The 26210-nt window shown below is 37.3% G+C and overlaps 1 protein-coding gene across 3 annotated transcripts in view; it reads right to left on the bottom strand.

The window, feature by feature from the left end:
- FAM135A (family with sequence similarity 135 member A) overlaps positions 1-26210 on the bottom strand; it is a 75172-nt gene that overhangs the window by 36156 nt on the left and 12806 nt on the right. For 2 of the 3 annotated variants that reach the window (XM_035893100.1, XM_035893101.1), the window contains exons 3-11: positions 13278-13357; positions 11318-11457; positions 11131-11201; positions 10634-10807; positions 7866-7992; positions 7350-7503; positions 4781-4858; positions 2519-2568; positions 591-746 (exon numbers count right to left, since the gene is read on the bottom strand). In XM_035893100.1, the coding sequence (XP_035748993.1) occupies positions 591-746; positions 2519-2568; positions 4781-4858; positions 7350-7503; positions 7866-7992; positions 10634-10807; positions 11131-11201; positions 11318-11457; positions 13278-13357 (1030 nt within the window). The remainder of the gene's footprint in view (positions 1-590; positions 747-2518; positions 2569-4780; positions 4859-7349; positions 7504-7865; positions 7993-10633; positions 10808-11130; positions 11202-11317; positions 11458-13277; positions 13358-26210) is intronic. The other variant, XM_009637558.2, reaches the window with a different exon arrangement.

Raw genomic sequence — 26210 nt, 5'->3', positions numbered from 1 at the left:
ATACGCATATACAGATCAACTGTGTGTGTAGGTGCTCATTATATTTTTCTATATACACACATATATTCACATGCCAGATCATTTCCGATACATCTCTTCTTTTTTCAAAATCCCACTTAAGAGATTTTTTTAAAGCTTATGAATGTTATAAATTCTTAATTCAGAAGGAAAGTACACTTTATTTGATGATGTAAGCAGGCAGCCTAAATGCAGTAGGGAAGTAAAATGCAGGGTGGACACCAGGCACGGCTCCTGCAGAAAAATACATCATTCTGCACAAATATATCATATTCCACAGACTGCAATTTGCCTTCTGAAACTGCAATTTTTATTCTAAAGATCAATCAATTAGTTGGCTCATAAACATAAATAATGTATTTTATGTATTATATTCCAAGAATAAGCTCTAACGCGATACACAAGCTAACAAATGCAATACAACAGCTCCCTTTATGATTCCAACTAATCTTTCCAAGTAAAACTAGAAAAATTAGAATCTGGAGTCTCACTTTGATACACATTTCCATAACAATGTGTCCCAGTAGGAGTACAAATGTGCCAGAGTTCCTAAAGCCAGAGTCAATACTTACTCTTAATGTGTGATGTTCTTGTGCTAACAATGCTGTGACCTCCTCTTGTAAGGTAATAACCTCCAGGAATTGCCCCCACAGAGCCATCAGAAGTGAGCAAAGCTGAGCAAGATTCATGTTTATAAGTTCTGCCAGTTCATCAGGATTTTCCATTTTCTGAAGTTAGGAAAACATATTTACACGATTAACAGATGAGACCATGAAGTACAGACAAGAATAATAAAAAAAAAAAAGTGTACTCTATCTTCATGAGAAATTTAATTTAAAAAGTAAATTCCAAATAAAAACCTGTTTTGTCTAAGTATCAGAATTGAATGAATCTATGTTACAACACTAACAGATTATTTTATGTTGCTTTCAGTATTATCCAGTTATCCTTTGGAATTAGAATTTAAATTAAAGCAACAATTCCATTTATGGCAACCATAACTGAGTTGCAACCATTGGTATTTTCTAACATGCAAAAATATAGTGTGCCTGAAAGGAAGAGCAATTAGAAAACAGAAAATCAATACTTGCTATGTTAGCCGAAATTTCATACAATTGTAAAAATTTAATAAAGACATCTCCATTTCAGAATAGCCTCAACTCACAGTAACATTTATATGGTGCTATATACCTACATACACTTTAAACATGCTCAGGAACCAGTGTTACAGTATAGGCTTCCTAGGACCAGATCACACCAAGACAAATTCAGCGCAAAGCAAATTTTTCTTTCTTAACAATGTACTGTAATCCTGTGATACAGTTCCATGCCAGTAAGTTGAAGACAACTAGGCTTATGTTTCCAGCCATTTTAGAAAAAGAAAAAAAAAAAAAAAAAAAGGTTTTCTGAAACTCACTGCAAGCACATAAAGCACTAAGGCAAAGTAAAGATAGTAAAGACCCAACTCCAAGAATATCAAAGAGCAAGTAGAAAAAGGATTGCAAATACTGAAACACCAGCTCAGTAGGTGAGAGTAGAAATAAGAGGAAGAAGAACTTTTGATGAGAACTGCGGAAAAGAACAGAAAGGAGAAAAAGGAAAACATATAACCATACTTCAGCAAGCTAAGGGAGAAACTAATGAAACAAAATATTACAGCTACTGAAAGAATTTACAGAAGCTATGTAAATGTAAAAAAAAAAAAAGACCAGACTTTTAATATATAAATCATTAGTTGCCCATGGAGAGCTAATTGTGCTGGCTTTGCCTCCAGTTATACAAATTATATCCTTTTAAAGCCAGTATTACATTCCCTTGCAGTTATACTACCACTACAGTAATGAAAGGTTCTTCAGAAGCTGGGCAGCCAAGAAGCTGTAAAGCATGGACAATCTTTCAAAAAAGTTTTAAACCCTGTGCTTTAAACTTCCCTGCGACAAGGAAATTAGCTATTCTGCTGGGGCTAGTTCCGACTAAGGACAGAGATGGGGAGACAAATCCAAGTATTCTGAAGTAGACAGTGTTTCCTTGAGAACGCAGGGAAAACAGGAGAAAGAGACAGCATCATGACAAGACCTTCCAGATGAGGGGATAACTTGGAGAATCTGCTTTTGTACAACTTACTGCTCCTGCTTGATCTTCTATCACTGTTATTTGATACCATCAAAACCAAAGAATTCAAATTATAAATCCAGAAAATTCAAAATGTGATTTCAATACAAGTAATCTACCTTTCTATAATCTTCAGTTTCACAGTATACAAAAGTTACCATGGCTACTACTGACACACCAAGCCACCAGACCAATAGTTAAGTTTTGGAGTCAGCTGAGCAATTTATCTTTGAATGAGGAGCAGCTGAAATAAGTGTTGGCAAAAAACATACAGGATGTCATCACTGAAACAAACACTTTAGTCCCAAACACTTTAGCATATACATCAGCATACTCTACTTTTATAGTTATTTCACTTTTTAATAAATGAAAAAAAAAAAGAATGTACCTTTACTTCTTCACACAGTTCTGTAAGACGAACTTCTACATCTATGTTTTCTGGAAAGATGAGAGGAGATATCCATGAAAAATGTACTTTCCAAGTTGAAGAGTAAAACCAATTATCTCACAAAACAATTTTAAAACATGAAAGAAAAAAAGAGCCCATCAAATAAAACTTGAAGCCATATTAAAAAGCCATTTAAACCACGTAAATTATAAACCCCCATTAAAATAATTTCTTACTAATTTCTGAGATTGAGGACAGAACATAGCTAATAAAGAAAAAGGTTTGCAACTGACTATCATGATCACTTGTCATGCTACCTTGTCAAGGACACCAATTTTCTATTCAAAATTATATTTGGAAATACTGTAATACAGATAATACAATCTGCATATCATCCGCTGAGAGCTGCTCAACTATTGAGCAGCAATGTCATCATTCACAACCGAGGCAATACAATTCTTCTTCTACCTCCGATTTTCCAGAGATACCTTATTTCAATATAATTTTTCTACAGTTATATTATTTACCTGATTTTCAAGCTACATGAATATAAATACAGTTCTTTAATTGTCTGAGGAATTATATTTTAGTCAACTAAAACTGTTTGTTAATTGATCTTTCTCTCAATAGCTCAATGTTAAGAGCAAATCAGTCTTCCACAGTATGGCAGCTTAAACTGGATCTGAACCTTAAATGACTTATTTGTAAAGAAAACAGATTTACTCCTTCATGTAAGATGTTCCTTGTTAATCATTCCTATCCTATTTAAGAAAATCTCATCAATTAAATAATAATTTAGTACCATGTTTTGATTTCCTTCTACATCAGAGCTGCCAGTAGCAAGGGAACCATTTATAAACCCTAAAATTGTCTGTAACAAATATTTATATTTTAATTCATTTTTGAAACACAGTACTAAGAAAAAAACTACAATGTTTCTTGAAAACATACACCAACAAAAAATGCCTTGAAACCCACAGTAATAAATGTAGGATGTAAATAATGAACATAGGTTTACAGAATGGCAACAGCGTGTTTACTCAACTTGTCTTCAATTGCTAACACCTAGATTTGGTAAGTATATATTGATTTTCAACTAATTGCATCCATTATACTTAGATTTAAACTTAATGCCAACAAATTAACTCACACAAGTCAAAGTTCTGAGAAAACATGCAACTTGCAGAAATGCATGAAGTTCTCAGAAACAAGTTTAGAAATGTTTTTAAAGAAACTACATAAACCTATATTACCTAAACAGCACTTGATGATAATTATTCTGAAAAATATATGAAAACAGTTTAAGACATGATACTACTTTTGGTGGGTTTATGGCAGCACAAATTTTGTCATCAGTGAAAAAATTAAATGGCTGGTTTATGAGACACAATACTAATTATTTATCTTGTTTGTCACACTGCAATTGAGAACAGGCTTTGAACAACATTTAAAATTCTGAAGTCTAAAATCATTATTGAAAATCCCAAACTACAATGTTATAACAAAAAAAACCAACCCCAAAAACCAGAATAGAGACAATACAAGACAAAAGGAAATTAAATATTAGCATTCTACAGCAGTAATGTTGAACTGTCAAACATCTGATGCAATTTTGCTGGCTATGCTAAAAAATAGTTTTGTTTTCTTTTTAAAAACAAAACCCAAATGCAGTTATAGATGATTAAGCTGGTGACCTACTATGAGACTGAACTGCCATTTTATTCTTTTCCTATCACAAACTTCCTTGTGCTTAAACAGCACTGTTGTCTTTTGTCCAGCATCAGGCCAATACTGATGCTCTCCAAAGGGAGACCTGGCCATATAGGTATCGACAAATGAACCTTAAGCTTTGAGAATGTCTTGTGCAGTGTTTGGACGAATCAAGCCTTGAGATACCAGAAGCAACCTGAAAGTTTTCTCAGGAACAAAAGTGTTTAGTCTTTAATTATATAAAAAAATTAGACTGTGATGAATTAAGTGAAACTATAATTTTTAGCTATTTTATTTAAATGTTGACAACTGACTGAACTCTTCACTAATTTTTGTTTAATGAAACAGAAAAACACCAAATCAAAAACCAGTAATAATTTCTCATTTTATTATCTATATTCAGCCTAGAAATAAGTAGCAGACTTCATCAGAGTTCAACATATGTTCACTATGGCTGAATAGTAAAATAGTGTTCCTGTTTACAAAAGAATATAGTATTTTATATTATTAATAAAAATCTGAGGGGTTATATCACCTGCTTTGGAAACATACCTAGGTAGGCGTCTCTCTGGGTTCGTGGATATTTTCTTCTGAGAAGGCGTTCATAAAGGACCTGCATGCTGGCCTTGGCTAGTTATAGGGATTGCACACACATCACTAGTTACTACACTCCTTTTTTCATCTGTGATTTATTATTTGCCTTAAAGTTAGTAAACAAGCTTATTGCTAGCCTAGCAATTAGTGCAGTTAGATCAGTACATGAAAGCATATAATTTTAGTGTAGTTTCTAGATTAGATATCACTTGTGATATACATTAAGCTAGCATTTTGTATTTCCTAAAACTAGTAATACTTAAAAGCTCAATTACAGTTATTGAGTCCAACAGTTGTCTGCACATGCTTCTGCAAAATCATTGCCTTGTGTTAAAAATATATGACAGAGCAATAGGAAAGCAAACAGAAGAAAAAAATTAGTGAGATAATAATTTAATTTGAAACAAAAAAGTGACTATTCTGGGATTTAAACAGGACTTGAGATTTTCTTCTGCAAAGCCCATTTAAACTTTACAGATAAAATCTCCGCTACAGAACATGTAATTTACTTTAAAAATTAAAAATAAATGCAAATGGCAATTGTGTACGTTGTGAAGTCCAGAGAGCTTCAATTTCTTTACAGACATCACAGAAACACAGCTTTTATTTAGTGTTTTTTACTCTTGGATTTTAGAAAAATTGCTGTTAATGGTAGGCATTAGTTATTTTTTAATGAGCAAAAGGTGAGTAATAGTAGCATAATTAATATTTACATTATTAGTCCTTTTTGTTATATCAATTGTCCTAATCAAAGTATATACAAAATAACTGAAATAAATGAAAAAGAGATTTACAAATAAGAAAACAAAGTAATTCTAGCAGAGACTTAAAAAATAACAAAAAAACCCAACAGGAAACAAACCGCCAGCAGAATATGTACAATGAATGTTAAATGTAAGTAGTAATTTTCTCTTCATATATTTATTTTGAGCATTTCTGTTCAAGCTCACATTCCTAAAGGTAAGCTAATTTATCCATAGAAATGACAAAAGGTCTGACTCAGGTTCCACTGAAGCTTATGAAAATGTTTTTGATGGCTTCAGTGGGGTTTGAAAGATACAACCCACCTATGTAATTCAAAGGCTTGCTTTTTTCTATTCCATATATATTTTGTAGGAATATTTTAGGGGAGTTGAGTATCTGAAACACTTAAATATCAAGATTTAGTCTAAGCCTACCCTTACACAATAGTGCTAACAGATTCTGTTGGGAAAAAGCACATTTAGTCCTTAAACGGAAGACCAAGAGTTGAGTCATTCCTTTAATAGGGTGTTTCCCCTCCATATCAAGATTAAGATAACTGACACAGAAATATTATTTGCACCATAACTGTAGCAGTATTTTTGCTTCTATAAAGAAAAGGCCTCAGAGTTTCTGGTGGTTTTCTATGCACAGATTTGTAAGGCACTCCCTCCCTCAAAAAAAAATTTTTTTCAAAAAATAGCTTTGTATTTTGTAATACACAAATGAAACAGTCTTTCTTTGGGTCACTAAATGACCACATCACATTTTTAAGATAGCTTTCATATCTCAACTTGCAACCTTATTGTTTCATAATGCTTAGTTTTGACACTGGTAAAATTAAACAATACAAAAATCAGTAAATGCTGTCTACAATCAATGTAAATTCCAAAGGGCCTATTTTTCAGATTTAAGTAGAACTTTGCACGACTAAAAAGTTACACTCTTGGTGAGGAAAAAGTCTAAATCATCCTTCACAATGCCACTGTGATTTCCTTTTTTACTTTCCCTGCTCTCCTAGATTACAAGTTGAGGCTAGGCTCTCTAATATACCTGCATTCTACAGAAATGTAACATACATTTCCATACATTACATTTCATGTAATATTTTCACAGTTACTTTTATAAAATGTAGTTACTGGAAGTCTTCATCACCATAGAACTTGAATTTCTTTCTATAAGACTGTCATGTAACAGTTTAATTTTAATTTTATTAGAAGAAATAGCTTCTCTTAAAGCATATTTTAACTACTCAGCTTTAGAGAAACGGTTCTTGTCCATTCAGATACTTTCCTATGTCTTAGGTAACTTAAGTCTGTTTAAGAAGTTACACTACAAATTGAGTCAGGAGCAATTTCTTCTTGTAGGTCTTTTTTCAGGTAAGTTTCCATTGTAATATTCTTCTCAAATGAAAGCTTACAGAGTTCCAATTTTTGTAGAAATATACAATGTTTCCTTATAACAAAAAACCAAGCGCAGCATGCTACTTGGATTAAGAGTGACTCTAACCTTCTCACCCCTAAACACAGTGATTTGAAGTAACAGGGCAAACCAAGACCAACAAGAAAAAATATATTTCCATAAATTCAGGCTTCTGTCTCCTCATTTTATTAGTAACGTGACAGTACACATCTTTTTTTCTTGAGTTACTAAATTCCAGATCAGTTTGAGCAAAAAGATTTTAGATATACAAGGTGTATTAAATTTATGCCAGTTTAGTCTAGAAGAGGGACGTCTTTAATAAACATCGACAGGCAAGTGATGCATTTTACTAAATTCGACATACCCAATTCAATTCGGTGAGAAGAGGGGAGCTCCTTTGTTATCATAATGAAATAGCTGTGTAACCCTTTGAAAGCAAGCAGCAAAGTGGCACAAAGCGTATAGTGGAAATTATAGGCATGGCTGAGGAAAGACTCTGAAACAACAAAACTACATCCCTAAAAAGAAAAAAAAGATGAGGCACATATTAATTTTGTACAGTAAATTGTTAACAGAATAACAAGACAGATAAATAAACTGTCTCTTTTCATGAACCTCATCCATATTTTTGCAATTTTCAATGGCTTGCAGTATCTTCAAAAAAACACTAAACACTAAATATTATAAGCTTTCCATCTGTGTGTTCCTGAAGCATGTAACACAGCCTTTTGGAACATTTTTTCTCATTTCCCATATCACATTGCACACCACAGTAAGTCTAACAAAGTTCCTTTTTTATCAAGTAATATTTCTGCAGAAAAGATAAAACTAATACTGCCCAACAAAATAAAACTAAGATGTTCTACAGATATATTCTTACATCTGCTGATAACTGCTTTGTGTAGTTATTGCCAAAGACCACACTTTCAAGAGAAGGAATCACAGAGTCCCTGTTTTGTGCTGGTGCATTCCTGTTCAACCATGTATTCTTCACTGGGCGAGGAAAACTGCAAAAAGCATAAATGAAGTGATAATTTGAACATATTATGTGTCACAAATCTATCACAGTTAAATCAAATTCTTCATTTTTCTTATAAAGTAGTAGAAACAAGGACTCTCAGTAATATCCTGGAAGCTCCTAGTGTGGTGGACTGCCCTTTTAAAACCCTTCAGGATGGCCCAGAAACCTCAGTTAGTCTCTGGTGCTGGGCTAGGGGAGCAGCACTTCTAAAGCAGTTCTCGTCAAAGCATATCTCTGGCTAGCTGGACAAATTTAAGAAATCATTACCCTCAACTGTTCTGTTACCATCTCCCAACATGAAGTTCAGCAGACTCTGTGCCAGAAGATTGTGGAAGCTCTTCCCCATTATTTCCAATGCAAACCTCAACTAATTTAAACAATACTCCTGAAAGTAAGCCATACAGGTAAATTCTGAACTCTGAACAGGTAAGCAGCATTAATTTTCTGCCAACTTTGTTGTGGGGACTTTACCTCCTAAAAGTAAAGCAGTAGCAAGCAGTTGGAAAGCTGTCACACAAACTGTCATTGTGGTTTTCCTAAGGGATGCCTGACCTCTGCCTACTGAGGAGGAAAGCCCATCTTGAACCCCTGGGAGAAGACAGCATCCTGTAACAGTAGCCTTGTGAGGACACAGTGCTAGAAAAAATTAATGAAAGATGAATGAACACAAAGTGGGGAGTTTTAGATAATGGGTAGAAATAAGCAATGCCAGGTTAAATAAAAAGAGTAGATTGTACAGGACTCCAAGGCTGTAGCCAAGTGGAATTACCTCCTCTCTTTCAAAGAAAGCATTAACACCAGTTGTTCCTGAGAGAACGAAAACCTGGATGCTACTCTGAATATGAATGAAAACACTCAGAAAGTGACCTCCTAGGAAAGGAAGGGATGACAATAATATGAGCGTGACCCAAGCAGAAGAGCAAACTGTCACCCAGGAAAGCCCAAAGGACGAAGTGAGAGAAGTCTGTAATGTTCAGGTTTTTCAGAAAGAGGTGTTCCAGAAAAGCAAGCGGGATATGGATAAGGCAACTATAAAGTATTTGCTAAGCATTACAATATGAGATAGCTCAGCTGAAATAAAACACTAAATTTGAAAGTTTCTTCCTCCCCCACCCCAAACTAATATAAAAGACAGCCTGAATCCTTAAAATAATTTTATGGACACCAGTAAAATTCTACTCTAAAGATAACCGAAGCAACGTGGAAGTTGCTGGTTTGTTTCAGTATCTCCTTACACAACCTATATCAAGTTGAGGTTTAAAATTATAATTGCATTATTGTATCATCACTTGAAAAGCCAGAAACAGAAGAAAAGGTGTATGAAAAAACTCAGATTTTCTGCAACCTTTTAAAAAGTCAGCAGGGACAACTACATTCCTGGATGAAAATTAGTAACAAAAACTGGTTTTCATTTTCTCACAATGAAGTGAAGTTCAACCCTAAAGCTAACGAATGTATATAAGGGAAATGCTTGAATTTCAATTGTGGTACGGTGTAACCAACTTACACTTTACGTACACGCTGCTACTTTAAGTGTGTTATTTTATCAGTTGGAAGTTTTCAACAACAATACTCGCTTAAGGGAATTCCCACCTCTTCGCTACTTGTTCCTCTCCCAGATAACACAGAGCCATCCCTTCAGATGTGCCAGTTTAGTTGCTATACAACCACACCTAAAAAACATCACTAAAACAATCCAACTTGGAAGGGAAAAAAAGACAAAAAAGAAAAAATGCCAGTTGAATCCTCCAAACCAGCACAGTCCTGCTGCATGGAACAGCTGTCTAACATACATAGAGACACAGCTTTCCATGATGTGAAGACAGGGACAAGCAGTGGGAATACCTTAAGCTAAAGGTTTGGACATTTATGGAACAGCCTGAATTTGAATATGAAGAAACTTGAGGGAAGCAGCATAGAGTATTTGAAGACCATGAAAGAAAGCAAAGATGGATACGCTAAAGAAAAAGCTGTGTAAAGAACACTTCATATGTATGACTGACTGTATGGCCCTTTTCACAGTTACTTTTGAGACAGAGAAGCGAGTTACAGAGAGATTGCAAAGGATAACACAAGTCAATGAAATAAAAAAGCTTCAGTAAAAATCAGGCAAAAGATATTTTAAAGAGAAAATTAAATTCTCCAGATCCATTTACTTTAGAAAATGGTAAATGCATCATTTGCAGACATCATTGCCATTACAACAGTAACTGAAAACTGTGAAGACAGCTAACAGAAGATGCCCTATTTGTATTAATGGCACCTATTTCAGTCACCAAATAGAGTGAGCAGCAGATCTTCCCGATTAAGAAAACATATAAATATTTCTACATATAAATATACATGGATAAATACAGATATTTATATAGTCCTCCTCCTCTCTGGTCTTGGGTATTATCTCTCTTCTGCACTACATACTCTTATTTCTAACAAACACAAACTCAAAATTTGTTTCAGGTAACTTTGAAAACAAGAAGTTTCTCATCCCTCTGGGCCCTGAATTCCAAAATCATCATAAACAAAAGTATACTGGCCATAGATTTAACTCATTCCTAGGTATTCTATTTTTATTACATTTCCATTTGGAAACTCAAGAATTTATTTGTATTTTATTAACAAGAGATTACCTTATCAATGGCTGATGCAGAGCAACCAAAGAAGCATGGACTACAACTGATACGACAGAAAGGTGGAAGTAATCAAACATAACATTGACATAATGATGAAGGCCCCGGTGTAAGTTAAAGTGCAACTTTAAAGTTCGGCTACTAATTGGCTGTAGTGTGCTCAGGTCATCTGGTCTAAAAAGAGATTAAAACAAAATGACATACAATTTAGAATGATCATATTTAAAGTGGAAGTTATTAATAACTGATGCAGATAGCAATTTAGCTATCCAATTTACTTTGGAATGCAATGGCATCTCCCCCAGGAAAAAAAAAAACAAAACAAAACAAACAACCCCCAAAATCATGAGACAAACAGACTTCAGTGTTGGATTTCTTTTTTACCCTTATATATGTCTAATATGAATACACCATATCTATATATAATACAGATTTAATCAGTTTAAAAAGTTAACATACATTGTTGCTTTAATAAAATCTTCTATATTTAAACTTACGAATAGTCTGTATCCGTGAAGTGTAGATCTAATGTTAGCAGAAAATTCATTTCATTAAGAGACTCCTCAATCTAAAAAGAAATTGTAGAAGCATAAAATTTTTTCAGGTATCTTATTTACACTAATCCAAATTGTACATAACAAAGACTTAATTATCTGAATATATTAAAGATGAGTGGCAGATTACCTTCCTCTCATCTAACAGCATTTTAATTTTGAAAATCATCACGTCGTTCACAGAAACTTCCTCATTTTTGTAAAGAATCTGAAATGTTTTGCTGCAAACTATATTGTCATGGATTGAAGCCGGAAAGGCAAGATCTGCACCTGAAGAGAGAGGGAAGTATTAATATAATTGGCCTAAAATCTGGAAACCCCAGAACAGCTAACAAGTGGAACTATCATTCCTATCAGTTTAATGACCACTATTAAAACAGTAACAGCAAAAATATCAGCAGTTTCCGTTTCAGTCAGCAACTGCTAGAGTTTGAAGGCGTTTCAAAGAAATATTGTATCAATATTTTTAATGTAATTTGTTTTTAATGTAAGTTCTAGATTTTTGCTTTGTTCCAAATTGGAGTAAGACATTCTAGGCATCAAAAATTCTAATGAAAATCCTGTAATCTGCCTCATTTCATCTAGCATTCAGGTTGATCTGCAAAGTTTAACCACACTGAGAACTCTTAATTACCTACAGATGAGGCAATGACATATACCACTCCACTGAATTAATGAAGAACAGAGGTGGTTTGTTCTCTCCTTCCAGATCTTTGCATACTACTCTGGCCAGACCACTTACAAGTGTATCACCTGTAAGTGATATGAACCTTATATTTCTCATTCAATACAACATTTCTGCTTTCAGTCCAGAGGCAGCTCATCAGAAAGAGTTCTGAAAAGTGAGATAAATTGTTGAGGAATCCTTTGCCAAAAAAAAGGTTAAAAGACTTGTCAAAGAAATGAGAAGGGAATAGTTTAAAACAGTCCTTGAGGAAGTATTCAGCATAATAACAAGGTACCACACACCCATGAGGGGAACTATCCTGTGAAACAACACATAAAAGAAGATGGAACTTGGAAGAACAAAAGTAACAGAAACAACACAAAGTTTTGGAAATTGTGTAAGTGGAGGTGCAAACCATTTTTTTTTTAAATTATTTTGATTCTTCTTAATAAATTCCTTCAAAGGAATTCACAAAAGAAAAAAAAAATCTGCAAAGTTTACGCTTTACAAATTTGGGGTTTACGGGCCTCTGACAGAAAATCACTGCATCTGGCAAATATTCCCACATTACAATCTTCACAACAACTTAGTTCAACTTCCCTTCAGAAACTAGAAACAAGTAAAAATACTGAGATCTGCTGAAGTGCTTTCACACATACCATTTATTTAGGTGTCCTAGACAAAATGCTTCCAAAGGCCGAATCGTTACAAGGGTAATTCCCCTATATATAATGCCACCTTCAGCTTATATCCAACCATGTCATCCGTTACAGGTGAAGGGCAGAGCAGGTATGGTTTAACATGACAAGTAGTCTGATATAACCACACAGCATCGGCAAAGGGGACCTCCCACTCCAGTCTGATACAAAAGAAGTAATGGAGACATGTGGCCAAGGTCCCACTCCTTTGCAATGTCCAGCCCTGAGATACAGCCCTCAGTTCTGCTGACTTTGGTAATGTGAAATGGGCATCCTCAGAAGCGAGAAGGAGGAGTCTTCTTTTTGCTAAAAAAAGAGCTTAGCAATCTGTGTAAGACTCTGCATCTGAAGTTCTCCACTACTTTGAGGTTATTTACTTAAATGAGATCTGCCCTTGGTCATCTTAGTCTGAATCATGGAGAAGACTGAGCAGATCAGTGGAAAAAACAGAAGACACTAATAAAGGAATTGCCATGATTTGCTATCAACAAAGGGAATTAACAGAGGAAAAACAGTAACACAAATCCAGTAATCAACTTTTAAGTCCCATTGCTAACAACCAACTAGTTTTTCAGAAGGTCGTCATGAAACAAGTTACATTTTCACTGTGTTAATAACAAAATTAAAAACACTTTTACATTAGTTATAACAATGTAAGACAAAAAGCATGCTCCCTTAATTAGCAAGGCAAGATAACCTCATTTACCTAAAGTTTTTGCACTTACCAGTTGCATGTAACAAGCTAGCTTCTAATTTGTGTGGAATTCTTGGAGGAATTTTCATAGATGCACGAATCTGGTAAAAACTAAAGCAGAAGACAGTGATTTGCAAGACATGCAGTACAGTACATCTCTTTTACCACATACAGATACATACAACCACAAAGACAGGAATGGAGAGTGGGAAGGAGGAACAGAGCAAGGAAATTACAAAGCTTTAAACTGTCTTAGTTTGACTCTTCATCCTGCTGGGGTTTTTTTTCCTTAATCATTATCCAGAGTGGCAGCCAAACGTGAATAAAAAAAGGAAGCCTCAACACAGAGCTAGTCTTTCCATGGAGATACATGGTAAACGACACTGGAGAAGTGATATGAATGAGAAGTTAGGATTGTCAGCTACACTACAACCACAGAAATCATAGAATGTTTTGGATTGGAAGGGACCCCTAGAGGTCATCTAGTCCAACCCCTCTGCAGTGAGCAGGGACACCGCTAACTAGATCAGGTTGCCCAGAGCCCTGTCTCAGAAGGGTCTACCAACTAGCACATCGACAGGGCTACTATAGCCAGTTCTGCCACTAAAGGAGCTATTTGTGAAACTGCAACACAGCCCCACTGCCCCCACTCCCTGGATCCCCAGAAAACACACTGCTTACCAGACACTCTCTACATTGCTTATGGCCACCAGATATTAAAAAGCAGAAATAAAGGGTCACAGTAGACAAAATATGACAGTCTTTGCAGTGTTAAGACACAGTACTATTGCCTTCACGCTATCAAAGGCAGGAACTGTAGGCTTAAAGCCTAAAATTAAAAAAAAAAACAAAAACCCAAACAATACAAAAGTCTTTGTTTTCTGGGTCTCTGCCCCCATCTTTAACCAGTTTTTAATCCTATTCAGCTCCATACTGTTTCAAGCTTTGATTTTCATCAATGAAACACCTAATTTTTACCCATACTGATTTTATGGAAGTCTTTATATGACACAAACACCCATAAATACACTCAGATTACATGTTCTCTCCATCTCATCCCATTTCAGATCATTTATTTTTGTCTGAAGGGTTAGCTTCAGCTCCTCAGTGAGCTGACATGACCTTCCACGCTGTCCCCCAGACACTAACACCAACGAAAAGGAGGGAGCAACAACATTCACAGGTAGAGGGTAGGAAGACAAAAATGCCTTTTTAGGCAGAAGCATGGTCTTAAATGCCCTTATGAGTATGCAATTTACCCTTTGTATTCCACTCACAGTGTACACCCACTCACAGTCTTATGGTCCATTTTCATCATCCCCTCTATCCAAATCCAAACTACTCTAACCTATTGTGTTGTTCTAATTTTGGCTTTTAATACTTCAGCTAAAGCCGACCATCCAGGCCTTTGCTAGCAACTGATGCAACTGTATACTAGCCTAACAATCAACCAGTAAAAAAATTCTTAATTTAATCCTTCTACAAAATTAAAAAGCCAACTTTAGCCTGGTCAAAATTGTATGTCAAAGAATGCTTTATTACAGAAGATACTTAACAAACAAATGCTATTGCTAGAGATAAGAGATGACAGCAAAATGATTCACACCTTTTAAAAACTGAATAAAACTTAACCTATTGCAAAATAATAATGCATTTTGGTTTTCGAAACCCACAGGTCAAACATGATTCCATATACACATCTTAACTGATTCATAAATAGTGTATTAATTCATTTTGTATTGGATTAAAAAAAAAAAAAAAGAAAAAACATTAAGCTTTCACTGTCATCTTCTCCAAGAGCACAAGGAATTGAGGGGATTAAGAGAGCCCTCAACGTTAATCCAGGAGGATGCAATCTAGCACACTGATATACTCCTTTCCTCTGGGTGAGATGTGACTTCCATCATTCAACTAGTTACTCACTTCACCTATACTGAGGACACATGATACTTTATAATGTATAATAGCCTCAGCAAGGAGATACTTTCCACTAGCCCCAGATTCACAGGGTCAACATTTCTCAAGAGCCTGACAGCCACTACAAGCTGCATCTTCCCATGATCCAAATGACTACCCGGTCACGGCAGAGCATACTGCTTGTTACTTCAGGTATTAAGAAAAGAATGCAATATCATTGGTATGGTTTACATTAACAACGCATCTTCCCATGATCCAAATGACTACCCGGTCATGGCAGAGCATACTGCTTGTTACTTCGGGTATTAAGAAAAGAATGCAATATCATTGGTATCGTTTACATTAACAATTATGTCTCAGTAGTTCAGAGACATGCCAGGTATTTTACTTCGTCTCACCCTAACCTTCTACCAAACTGGGTCACTTTATTAGACTTTAAAATATACAAAATCTACATCATTTTCAGTTCATGTTTAGAACCACATGACAGCTCTACAAAGCATAGATCTAACTAAGGCTTAGCAGCTTTACTGAATGTGGATAGATCAATGAATTAGGACTGTAACAAGGTAAAATGAAAGGCAAAAAAGGCAAAAACTGCACCAAACAGAAAAAAGGTGCAATGTGATATTCCTGTTACTGAATGCAGTAAGACTTGTTTGTCCTGAAGATGCTATTAAGTGACTGTTTACAATTTGGGCCTCAAAGAAAGCAATCAATAGAATTGTTCGTGCTTAGAATGTAATTTGTGAAACCAAAAGGCTGTCAGGACATCCTTCCTTTTCCTATAATGACTTGCTAGCAATTAATCAAAAGCAGATTATTCTACCCTTTATCCAGTAAACCCTTTACCTGCCCGATATATTTTAATTTGGGTTAATGGGGAGATGAAGGTGTATTGTTTGCTTGTTTAAGACAGGTGGCTTTGATTTTCAGCAGACTTTTACTTTAAGCAGTTTATAACATAAAACATTCACCTGTTAATCTGAATAATAAAATCCTGTAGGAGTTCAGCTCAGGGCAAATATGTAAACATTAATTCAAATTCTTGTGCCTAAGTCTTTGAAACAATTTAACTGCATCAAGATATTTAAGAAAGAAAAACAACTTCCTACGCAGTATTTACCCAAATTATTCACTGCTGTTTATCTGTAAATGCCATATATATTAAGGATCTACCTGCAAATGAAGAGCTATGATACTGAAACAGGGTACTTTATTCACAAAGGAATTAGATTTGTAACACATAAAATAAGGAGATGCTTTCTAAAGATATACATTCCTCATTTGACAGCAAATTTGAAAAGAAATTAAAAAAAAAAAAATACTGCATCAAGTCTCATCACTCTCTTCCCCTCAAGCCCTGCCTTCCTCACCTTCCTTCCAACTCTGGTTAAACTCATTAATAAATTTGTGTTGCCATGCTTCCTTTTCTATTTAAAAAAAAAAAAAAACCAAACACCAAAATAAACCCAAGACACTTTCAATTATTTCCCAGCTGTACCATAAACTCTGCTTAGTTTTCATATACACAACTGACCTATAAACCTGATATATTCTCTTGTATCTCCTTGGCCCTCCACATAACAATTCAGTATCAAGGACTTGTTACCCACCTATTGCATTCAATTATCCCAAATAACCCTTAAAATACTCTGTAAGTAAGACCTGAACACAATCAACTCCCTATTATCTTATGTACCAAGGTACCCTGGGCGGTGGAAAATCCCAGACTAACAATTCTACAGAACATGCCACCAATGGTACAGCAAATGTGCCCCAATAGATGAAGTAGCTTGGGTCTACCAAAGCTTTCAAACATCCAGCATCCAGCATCTTCCAAGATGTGGCACGTGCAGACCTAATAAGGCAGTTGCAGGCTTAGTACTACAGCTTTTCAGAGGGTATAACAGTTTGGGTCCATCAGCGTGTCTATGCTAAAATGTCTTCCTGAAGCCCACAGGGACGGAGAACACGGTACAAACATTTCAATGGCATGGCCTGTGCTAAAGCCAAGTCAGTAAGATTCATGCGCCCAACCTCGGTACAGCACATTTTCTCTGACATACACCTGTATTCCCAGAAACATGACAGAGGAATACTCAAACTGACCCTGTACCAGTCTGGCTCCTTCTCAAGTCCTGACTCTGACAGCAGCCTGGAAAAATGCCTATGTTCATTTCAAGTTGTATGTAAAACTGTTTTCCAGAGCAGAAATATTAAAATAAGAAAGTAGATCAAGCTTTGCAATTAGCATTAAGATTCCAGAAAAGTGCTGGTGTTCTTGATGCTTAAACTAGTAGTGATGGTTTTGTGAAAATTTCTGAAGAATAATTGTCCTGGTTTCAGCTGGGATAAGGGTTAATTTTCTTCATAGTAGCTTGCATAGTGTTGTGTTTTGGCTTTAGTACTAGAATAATGTTGATAACACACTGATGAAAAATTCTGTGTTATAACCTGTCCCTTAACCTGTCTTTTGACTGCATTAAATGAGGAAACCACCATTTTCAGATTATTAAGGGTTGCAATCTACAGATAACAAAGAAGTCAGAAATATTTTTACAAAGATGCTTTAAAGCTGCTCTCCCTGTTTTGAAGAAAAGCATCAATGGTATTCAGGAAGGTGGCATACTGTAAGAACACACATTAATCACCTGTGAAAACAGCAGCATCCATCACCTTTTGCTACCTCTTGCTCCATTAGCTGGAGCAGGATAGCTGAGTACTTCACTAGAGAGAGAATAAAACAACAGAAATATCACCAAGAACTGTAATTTACAATATGATGAAAAAATGCACTAAAAATGGATCAGAAGCAAGAACTTGATATGCAGTAGTTGCTAAATTACCCTGATAAGACCATGCTGTGATCTGAACCACCACCTAATAATTCTGCAAGATGCATTTGGATCATCTCTGATGAGAGAGCCATGGTTTGGCATTTTAAAAGCCTAGGCTACAACGGCAGTTAATGAAGTAGTCTTAATGTGAGTCACTACAGTATGGGCAGCGCAGGGAACAGATTTGGGATGAACAGCAGAATGACAGTTAGATGAAGATCTGACACCAGACAAAGAAAAGATTTTGAGTGAGTCTTTAGCACCATTTTGCTAAGACAATGAGCAGGTTACAACTGCTTGACCTTCATGTTGCTGATGTAAGAGTGATCTGCAGGACAGTGTTGAAAGGGAGGCTGAGCAAACTGAGACTTAAGGATACTTAAGCATTGGAACAGCTTGTCCAGTTCAGTTCCAACAGCTGTGGAATCTTGACCCATGGAGGCTTTCAAGACCTGAGGGGATGGAGCTCCAAGCAACGTAGTTTGGATTGAGCGCTGACCCTGCTTTCAGCATGAGTGTGGACTATATGACATACTACCACCCTTTCCACCCTGAAATCAGCCTGTGATCCCAGAGGTTAAAGGAAACCTATAAAACAGGGTTCATCAATTTACAACATGGTGACCAAAAGGCAACACAGCAAGAAGTGCTTACGGTTGGGAGCTGGTACACAGAACAAATTGGTGAGACTCCTGTGAACAGAGCATACTCCAGCTCCTGGCTTTCCCAACTCTAAAATCTTCCGACATTCCTGCATGTACACAGACAAGATACTTCCCAACAGTTGATGGGCTTGCTTCTCTGAAAGGCAGCATTCTTCCAGTTCCTATTAAATTTCCAATGTCATAGACTTGAGGAAAAAAAAGACAGTCTATTACACTGCCTCTGAAAATTTGTCAACCTCTCCTTCTCTAAATGCTTCCAGCACTTACCTTTACTGATCACGGCCACAGACATGTGGGTGAGATTAACACCAGATCTCTTGGTCTGGTAGCACTGGTTAAAAGCTTTCTCCTGAAACAGTTCCACATCCATCCCCCAAGAGGTACCTTTGCATTTGCTTCACAATGTGCAAATTAGCCTAAATATTTGAGATGTTTACTGAGACAGCATAGCCAAAGTCACCGATGGAGAGTTTATAAATATCCAGGAGATTTCTGCCAACCCCAGTCTACAGTCTTTCTTCAGTAAATAAACGCGTGTACTTGCTGATGCCCATTAATCTCATTTGGTCTTCAATATAATCATAAGCAAATCCATAACCACACTATTGAAAGGTTTAAGGATATCTGGAGCTTAGTGTCCTTACTACAAACCTCATAGGAAAAGGTCTTCTGAAAAAGGTAGTTAGAATTACTGCTCTCCTATAGGCAGAGGAAACCTCTATTATCCATCCTGTATGAGGGATTAAATCTTTTCCATCGAGTTGCATCAAAATCTTGAAGATTCAAAATCTGCCATGTGCCAGAAAATACTTTCCCACACAGGAAAATTGGCAGGTTTCTCTTTTCACTGGGATCATCGTTTAGATGGGTATAAGTAATTTTTTTTCCATCACATTTGTTGAAAAACATCATTTATAATCTGAGCAAGAAGTAGGTTTAGCAATAACCGGAATGTGTCTTGCGACCAACAAAAAAGGAAATGTAGGAAGCAATGGTTATTTGACTTTTTAATACCCTCACATGGAACCACAGGCAGTAATGTGTGCAAATGCAGTCATAAAGGACCGCCATTATTAAAGAAAAAAAAATAAATCTCATGCCTAAAAAAAGAGATAGCTGCATGAGCATTTACTTGAAAAACCACTTACTTTGCCAGCTAAAGTACATTCCAAGGGAAACACATGTCCTGAAAAAGCTTCATAATACAGTTCATCACTGAGTGAAACTTTTTTGCAGTTCCTCTTGCCAGGCAGAGGAAAGGCAGAAGCGTGCATGGCAGAGTCCAACCTTTCCTCTTCCGTGAATCCCAGTGTGCTCACTGCACACTTAACCGTGCTCAGTCACATTAACAAGAGCAAGCACTGAACACTGTGGACTGCAAAATTCATACGCACATTGGGTCACCTGCAGGGCAGCTTCCAAATTTATCGGTTCACCAAAAGAAGGAACAGCTGTGACCCTGCATGTGCAAAAACCTCAGGAGAGCTCTTGGGATATACTGAATGCAAAGTCCCAATGAAAACACACTTTCCACTGCAGACCACCACTAAGACTTCTCACCTCCTTTTCCAAGGTGACAGAGCTCAGGCTCAGGCAAGCATGCTTCATTTGGTGCATGGGGAAAGGGAGCTGGGGAAGCAGCACTGCTTCCTAAATACAGAATGTGGCACTGAAATGAGGAACTGCGACAAAAATGGACAGCAGAGAGAGTCTCCTGAGGAACAGGCAGCTCTGGAGGCAGCGACGTCGTTGTAATGCCTGCGTCAGACTGACCCGGGCAGAGCTGCGTCTTCTACAGATCACACCTCTTCCCACAGAAGCAAACCTACACCAACAGAAACTCCTGCTGAGGTGAGAGGTTGAGTCAGCGAAATACTGAAAGGATCCAGCAACAAGAGAGAATGTTCTTCTACTTCTGTTCAACATCCCTCTGTCCTACGAGCTAAGCCCCTTGCTACTACAGAGACCCTGCATTACTAATTCTTTCATGGATTTATAAAAATCCATCTTAAAAGTATTAAAGATATTTAGCATTTCACACAACCAGTCACAAGCCTATAACGACAAATGCCAGCACACATGCATTTTTCAGGGAAATCTGAGTATGCTTCTGATGCATTTCAAATGATCTTAAAACACAAATAGTATATTTTAAATATTACCACAAATTTGTAAGAATTACTTGGTAACCTCACAGGTATTCTGCAAAAAGGCAATCCACGCAAAGGCACACAAACAAGGGGCAAAGAGGAAAAATCAGAAAGGCAGTAAAATAAGGTGTAAGGGAACAGAAATAAGAGAACATAGAAAGACACAGAATAAAGCACACGCAATGAAATTCTGATTCTCAAGGTGACAAATATAAGAAGAGAAGAGAATTGGTTAGACTTATCTTTCATTTTCCCCACCAGGAGAAATGCACAGTCACCTATAAAAACTTATTCCTACCAAACCCACCTGTGGCCCACAGATTACCAAAGGGCCACCAAACTAGTTACAGGGCTTATCTAGACAGGGAATTATTTAATACAGGTATAGAACACACAAAAAGATTCTTACCTTGCAATCACTTTGTAATAAGTACTTCTAATATGGACCAATATGAGATTACACTCTGCTATAATTGTGGGGTTTATCTCATTTAACAAATTCTAATTCAGATAACTTGAGCAGCAGGAAAATTATTGTGCCCAAAAGACTTTGTTTAAAATCTTTTATCCATTCCTTCTATGAAAAATCCAGGATTTCACAGCTGACTAACGTGTGTTTATTAAGATAAACAGAACAAAGGGCAAACTTACAGGAAATAGACAAAAGGTTCCCATTTATTTGAAAGCAAGTTTATTTGAAAGTGAATTACTTTTTAAAAAATACCTCACATGGTTATGGCACACATTATTTCTGACAATTCAAGATACACATAAACAAAACAGTTAATAGACCAAAACTTTGATGAGAATTATTTGGGAGACTAATAACTCAAGTAAGTCACAGCAGCTTGTTATGAAACAGGATTAAGTACATAAGACAGGAGAGAGTGGAAAGTAAATGCAGCCGGGGATTTTGCCTTATTATTACAAAAGCCTTTTCTCCGTGTTCTCACCACAGGCACACTCAGGCAGGATTCCTGCAGTGGTTATGAACATTTATTTAAAAACTTGAAAGGGGAATACTCTCAAGTAAGTATTGCTTTTTAAGAGAGCCACATAAAAATACAATACTAGATTAGCTCTTATTTAATCAAATAAATCTTAATTTATATTAGCCTATGTTTATAATTTTAGTTCCTTTTTTATTTCCTGTTATTACTGAAGGGAACAAGAAAGAAAACATACTAAATTAGCTTGCATCTTTAAATTATAATAGCTCCATGAAACTTGTCTTGTACTTGTACCAGCAGATGAAAAGCTGGACCTGGGCCGGCAATGTGCGCTCACAGCCCAAAAGGCCAACTGTATCCTGGGCTGCAACAAAAGCAGTGCGGCCAGCAGGTTGAGGGAGGTGATTCTGCCCCTCTACTCCGCTCTGGTGAGACCTCACCTGGAGTCCTGCGTCCAGCTCTGGGGCTCCCAACATACAAAGGACACAGACCGGTTGGAGCGGGTCCAGAGGAGGGCTACAAAAATGATCCGAGGGCTGGAGCACCTCTCCTATGAGGACAGGCTGAGAGAGTTGGGCTTGTTCAGCCTGGAGAAGACAAGGCTACGGGGAGACCTGATTGCAGCCTTTCAGTACTTAAAGGGGGCCTGCAAGAAAGATGGGGACAAACTTTTTAGCAGGGTCTGTTGTGATAGAAGGGGTAATGGTTTTAAACTAAGAGAGGGTAGATTTAGGCTAGATACAAGGAAGAAATTTTTTTACAGTGAGGGTGGTGAAACACTGGAACAGGTTGCCCAGAGAAGTGGTGGATGTCCCATCCCTGGACACATGCCAGGTCAGGTTGGACGGGGCTCTGAGCAATCTGATCAGGTTGAAGATGTCCCCACTTATTCCAGAGTGGGCTGCTCTGAGCAATCTGATCAGGTTGAAGATGTCCCCGCTTATTCCAGAGTGGGCTGGACTAAATGACCTCTAAAGGTCCCTTCCAACCCAAACCATTCTATGATCTTTAGGGTTAATGGTTTCCTATATGCCATTATAAGACAACTTTCTAACTCCATTTATTTATCTTGAAAGTATTTTTCACTTGACTTTTTTATTCAGCGTACTAGCTGCACAAACGACATACCACAAGTGTTTAACCACTGAGTGGCTTAACATTTCAATTTTCTGGGGACAAAGTTATGGGATGTTGGGTTTTCCTGGTAACCAGGGTCACAATCTTTCAAAATTCCACCCCTTGCAAACAGGCAGCAGTTTTTACTCAGACACATCATAACATGTTAATTTTGAAATCAGGGTTTAGCAAACACAACAGATGGGAGACCAGAAGACAAGTCTGACAACTCATTTTCTGGCATTTACTGGTCTTTCAAATTTTTTAAGTTTTGCAGCTGTGCAATTCTGTTCCTCTCATCTGTCAGTAATCAAGTATACAAGCCTTTCAATTCACTTTGCAGCTTATTTTAATGAAAGGCAATCTCTGTTTTAATAGCAAATACAGCATATGTTTAACCAGAGATGGAAATTCAGGTACCACAAAGAATACTGCTGCAAAAAATCACGCCAAAAAAGCCCATGTGAACTGTTGTATCTTATGTAAGATACATCAAATAAAGGTCATCACTCTTATACCTCACTAACATCTTCATCTTTTGCCCTGTAGAAAGCTACGTCATTCAAGGAAGTCATATTAGTTCTGCTAGTCCAATTCTTTAAATTGGATCACTATAGTTTCAAATGTAACATACTGCTCTGAGATGTTATTAGGACACTAAGAATGAAAAATAGTCTTTCACAATCAGAAGCATCTATCTTTTTTCTTTCAAGCAAGGCACAGTTTTGTGATTCATCTAAGTCAGCCGAGTCAGTGCTGCCACCAGTAGGAGCAATCTGCCCTCTGAAACCCCTTTTACGTATTTTTGCCCCTTCTCAAACAAGTTTTGATGTTCCGGCAACTGTATGGTAAATCAAATCAACATGCTCATCCATCTGGAAATGCAAAAAAAGAATCCAGTAGGGGCTATTACGGAAGGCAGGACCGCACAGCCAGGGGAGAAAGCAGGACTATTCCCTTCAGTGACATGACATGGCGTTAGGTCAGGTACTGGTGGGACTCCACACTCAGAAGTAACATGAAATTGTACTGCCATGTCCTGTAGATTAATTTTTTTCCTAAACTTCAAGAGTTTCAACTCTAAAAAGATTGAGAGAAGCAGATCTGCTCATTGTATACTGTGTGCATTCATTATTAACATAATTCTTAAGGAATAATCTCAGAAAATATTACCAGAACAATAGCAAATCAAACTATGAAAAGTTAGCAGAAGTCAAGATCTGTTTCTCTAAATTCTAAAATTCACATTCTTATTAAGATGATCCTAAAACCTCATAATTATCAGAACAAGGTGAGCCTTCAAGATTTGAAAGCAAGAGATTCCCAGACACACCACTTCTTACCCCTTCATGAAAATGAAAAAGCTGCTGTTCTTGGGTAGACTTTTTATTTTTGCCACAGTAGAGCCACCTCCTACAGCAAAAGTATCTTTGGTCTCTTAACACCTACCCCATCTAGTACATGGCAGCATATATACCCTTAGAAGAAAAAAGTTAAAAATCCAAGCTCACAAGACTTAACCTTCCAATACCAGTTTAAATAAACTAAACAAATCACATGGGTACAAACAGGGTAGGTAGCCAAACCCCTTCTTCTCCTGCCAGGTTTTACAAGCTGGACACCTCGAAGACACACAGTGCCCACCGGACCTGTTCAACAAGTCTAAAAAATTAAACAAGCCAACAAAACAAAAAAAAAATGTTTTTTAAAGTGTACATTTTATCAAAGGCTTTTATTTTGAGAAAACTTCAGGTGCTATCCAAAATAATTTTAAATAAATTGTATGTAAGAATGGATTCAGGAAAGGTAGGAAACAAAGACTGCTGCAGGGAAGGCATGCAAAAAGACTACAAGATGAAAATTGAGAAGGGCAGAACAATACGATGTGGCAAAGAGAAAAAGTGCATAAAGAAGTACTAACCACAGTAATAGGGTCAAAGTGCAGATACGATCATCAAGGTGATACTATGATTTACTGTATATGTACACGGAGAAGCCTCAACCTTTTCATGGGCACGGGTATATGAATCCCTGTGTTCCCCTTATGAGGCTGACCTCCTGCCACTACTCCCTGTAAGCAGGGATCTGCAAAACCCACTGGTAAAGAATCCAAGTTCTCTTTGGAGAGCTGGAAACTGGGGTCTCTGCTTCTCTGGATGTCTGCAAACTCGCCTTTCTATCATCTCCTCCTTCCTCCTTTCAGAGCTGACCTACAGAAAGGAACGTGGCGTTCTGGGGGTGATTTGGGCCCTCTCCCCTGCAAGTATCACGGGTGGGTCCCTCTGTCCTCTGCAGTTGTCTCAATCGTTCTCTTTGTTGCTTATGCAAGCTGGCACCTGGGAAAACCTGCCTCTCCTCACAATAAGGAAATCCCAAGAATGATGTCTTGAAAATGAGACTATACTTTTACAATACAGAGATTTTTGCAAGAAATCAAGCTTTGCGAGTTCTGTTTTCCCCTTTTCCTCTGCCTTGTACTCCCACACACTCAGTCTTGCCTCTCTGCTGCAATATATTGCCCCCCTCAACTACACCAATGCACTACTTGCAGAGCAATCCTGCAAATTGGACCAATTCAGCACCTCAACTTACAGCAGGCTGCTACAGCAGCTCAGCCAGCACAACTGATAGGGCAGTGCACTGAGGCGGCACAACGCAGCCAGCAGCAAGGAAGGCGGAAACTCTGCAAAGTGGCATGGCCGGGCAAGCTCTGCATCTCTACATGAGAGCTTAGGGAAATTAGAACTGACGTACCCGACGTCTGTCATAACTCTGTCTCCTACGGGCAGGGATGCCAACTGAGATGAATGAAGAAGTTAAACCAGAGGTTTTGTTTCAAAACATACTAATCTCTGGGCTGCTCTCGATCAGCAGATCATAGTGACATAGTGGCCTCTCCTAACACGGAGATTGGAACTTTTACAGATATTTCTCTTAGGAAGTGGTCCAGCATTACAGTTAAAACAGCACAAAAGCTAGCTGGTGACAGAAGCAGGGATCCCATTCCTTCTGTGCATTTTATACACCTTCTGCACCAGCACTCACAGAATATCTGATCCTGATGTGGGCTAGAGAGATAAACTGGCAAAACCAGAATCTTACTCAGTGTTTTTTTGTTTTTCTGCTGGCTTACCATTTTAAGCTAACCAACCATGAGGTAGAAGAGCATTGCTGCAGGCACACAGGAAGCACCAGAAGCAGGACCACCCTGTTCAGGCAGCTGCTACCCAATAGAACTCCCTACATGAAACATCCACACCCTTAGCCCAGTGTTCCTGCCAGCTTAACCCACTCTGACTACACTGCTGCCAAAAGCAAGCCCATCT

The sequence above is a fragment of the Egretta garzetta genome, unplaced genomic scaffold, assembly GCF_000687185.1.
Source record: "Egretta garzetta isolate BGI_Z169 unplaced genomic scaffold, ASM68718v1 scaffold584, whole genome shotgun sequence".
In the NCBI taxonomy this organism is placed as follows: domain Eukaryota; kingdom Metazoa; phylum Chordata; class Aves; order Pelecaniformes; family Ardeidae; genus Egretta; species Egretta garzetta.
This window is presented reverse-complemented; position numbering and strand designations above follow the sequence as displayed.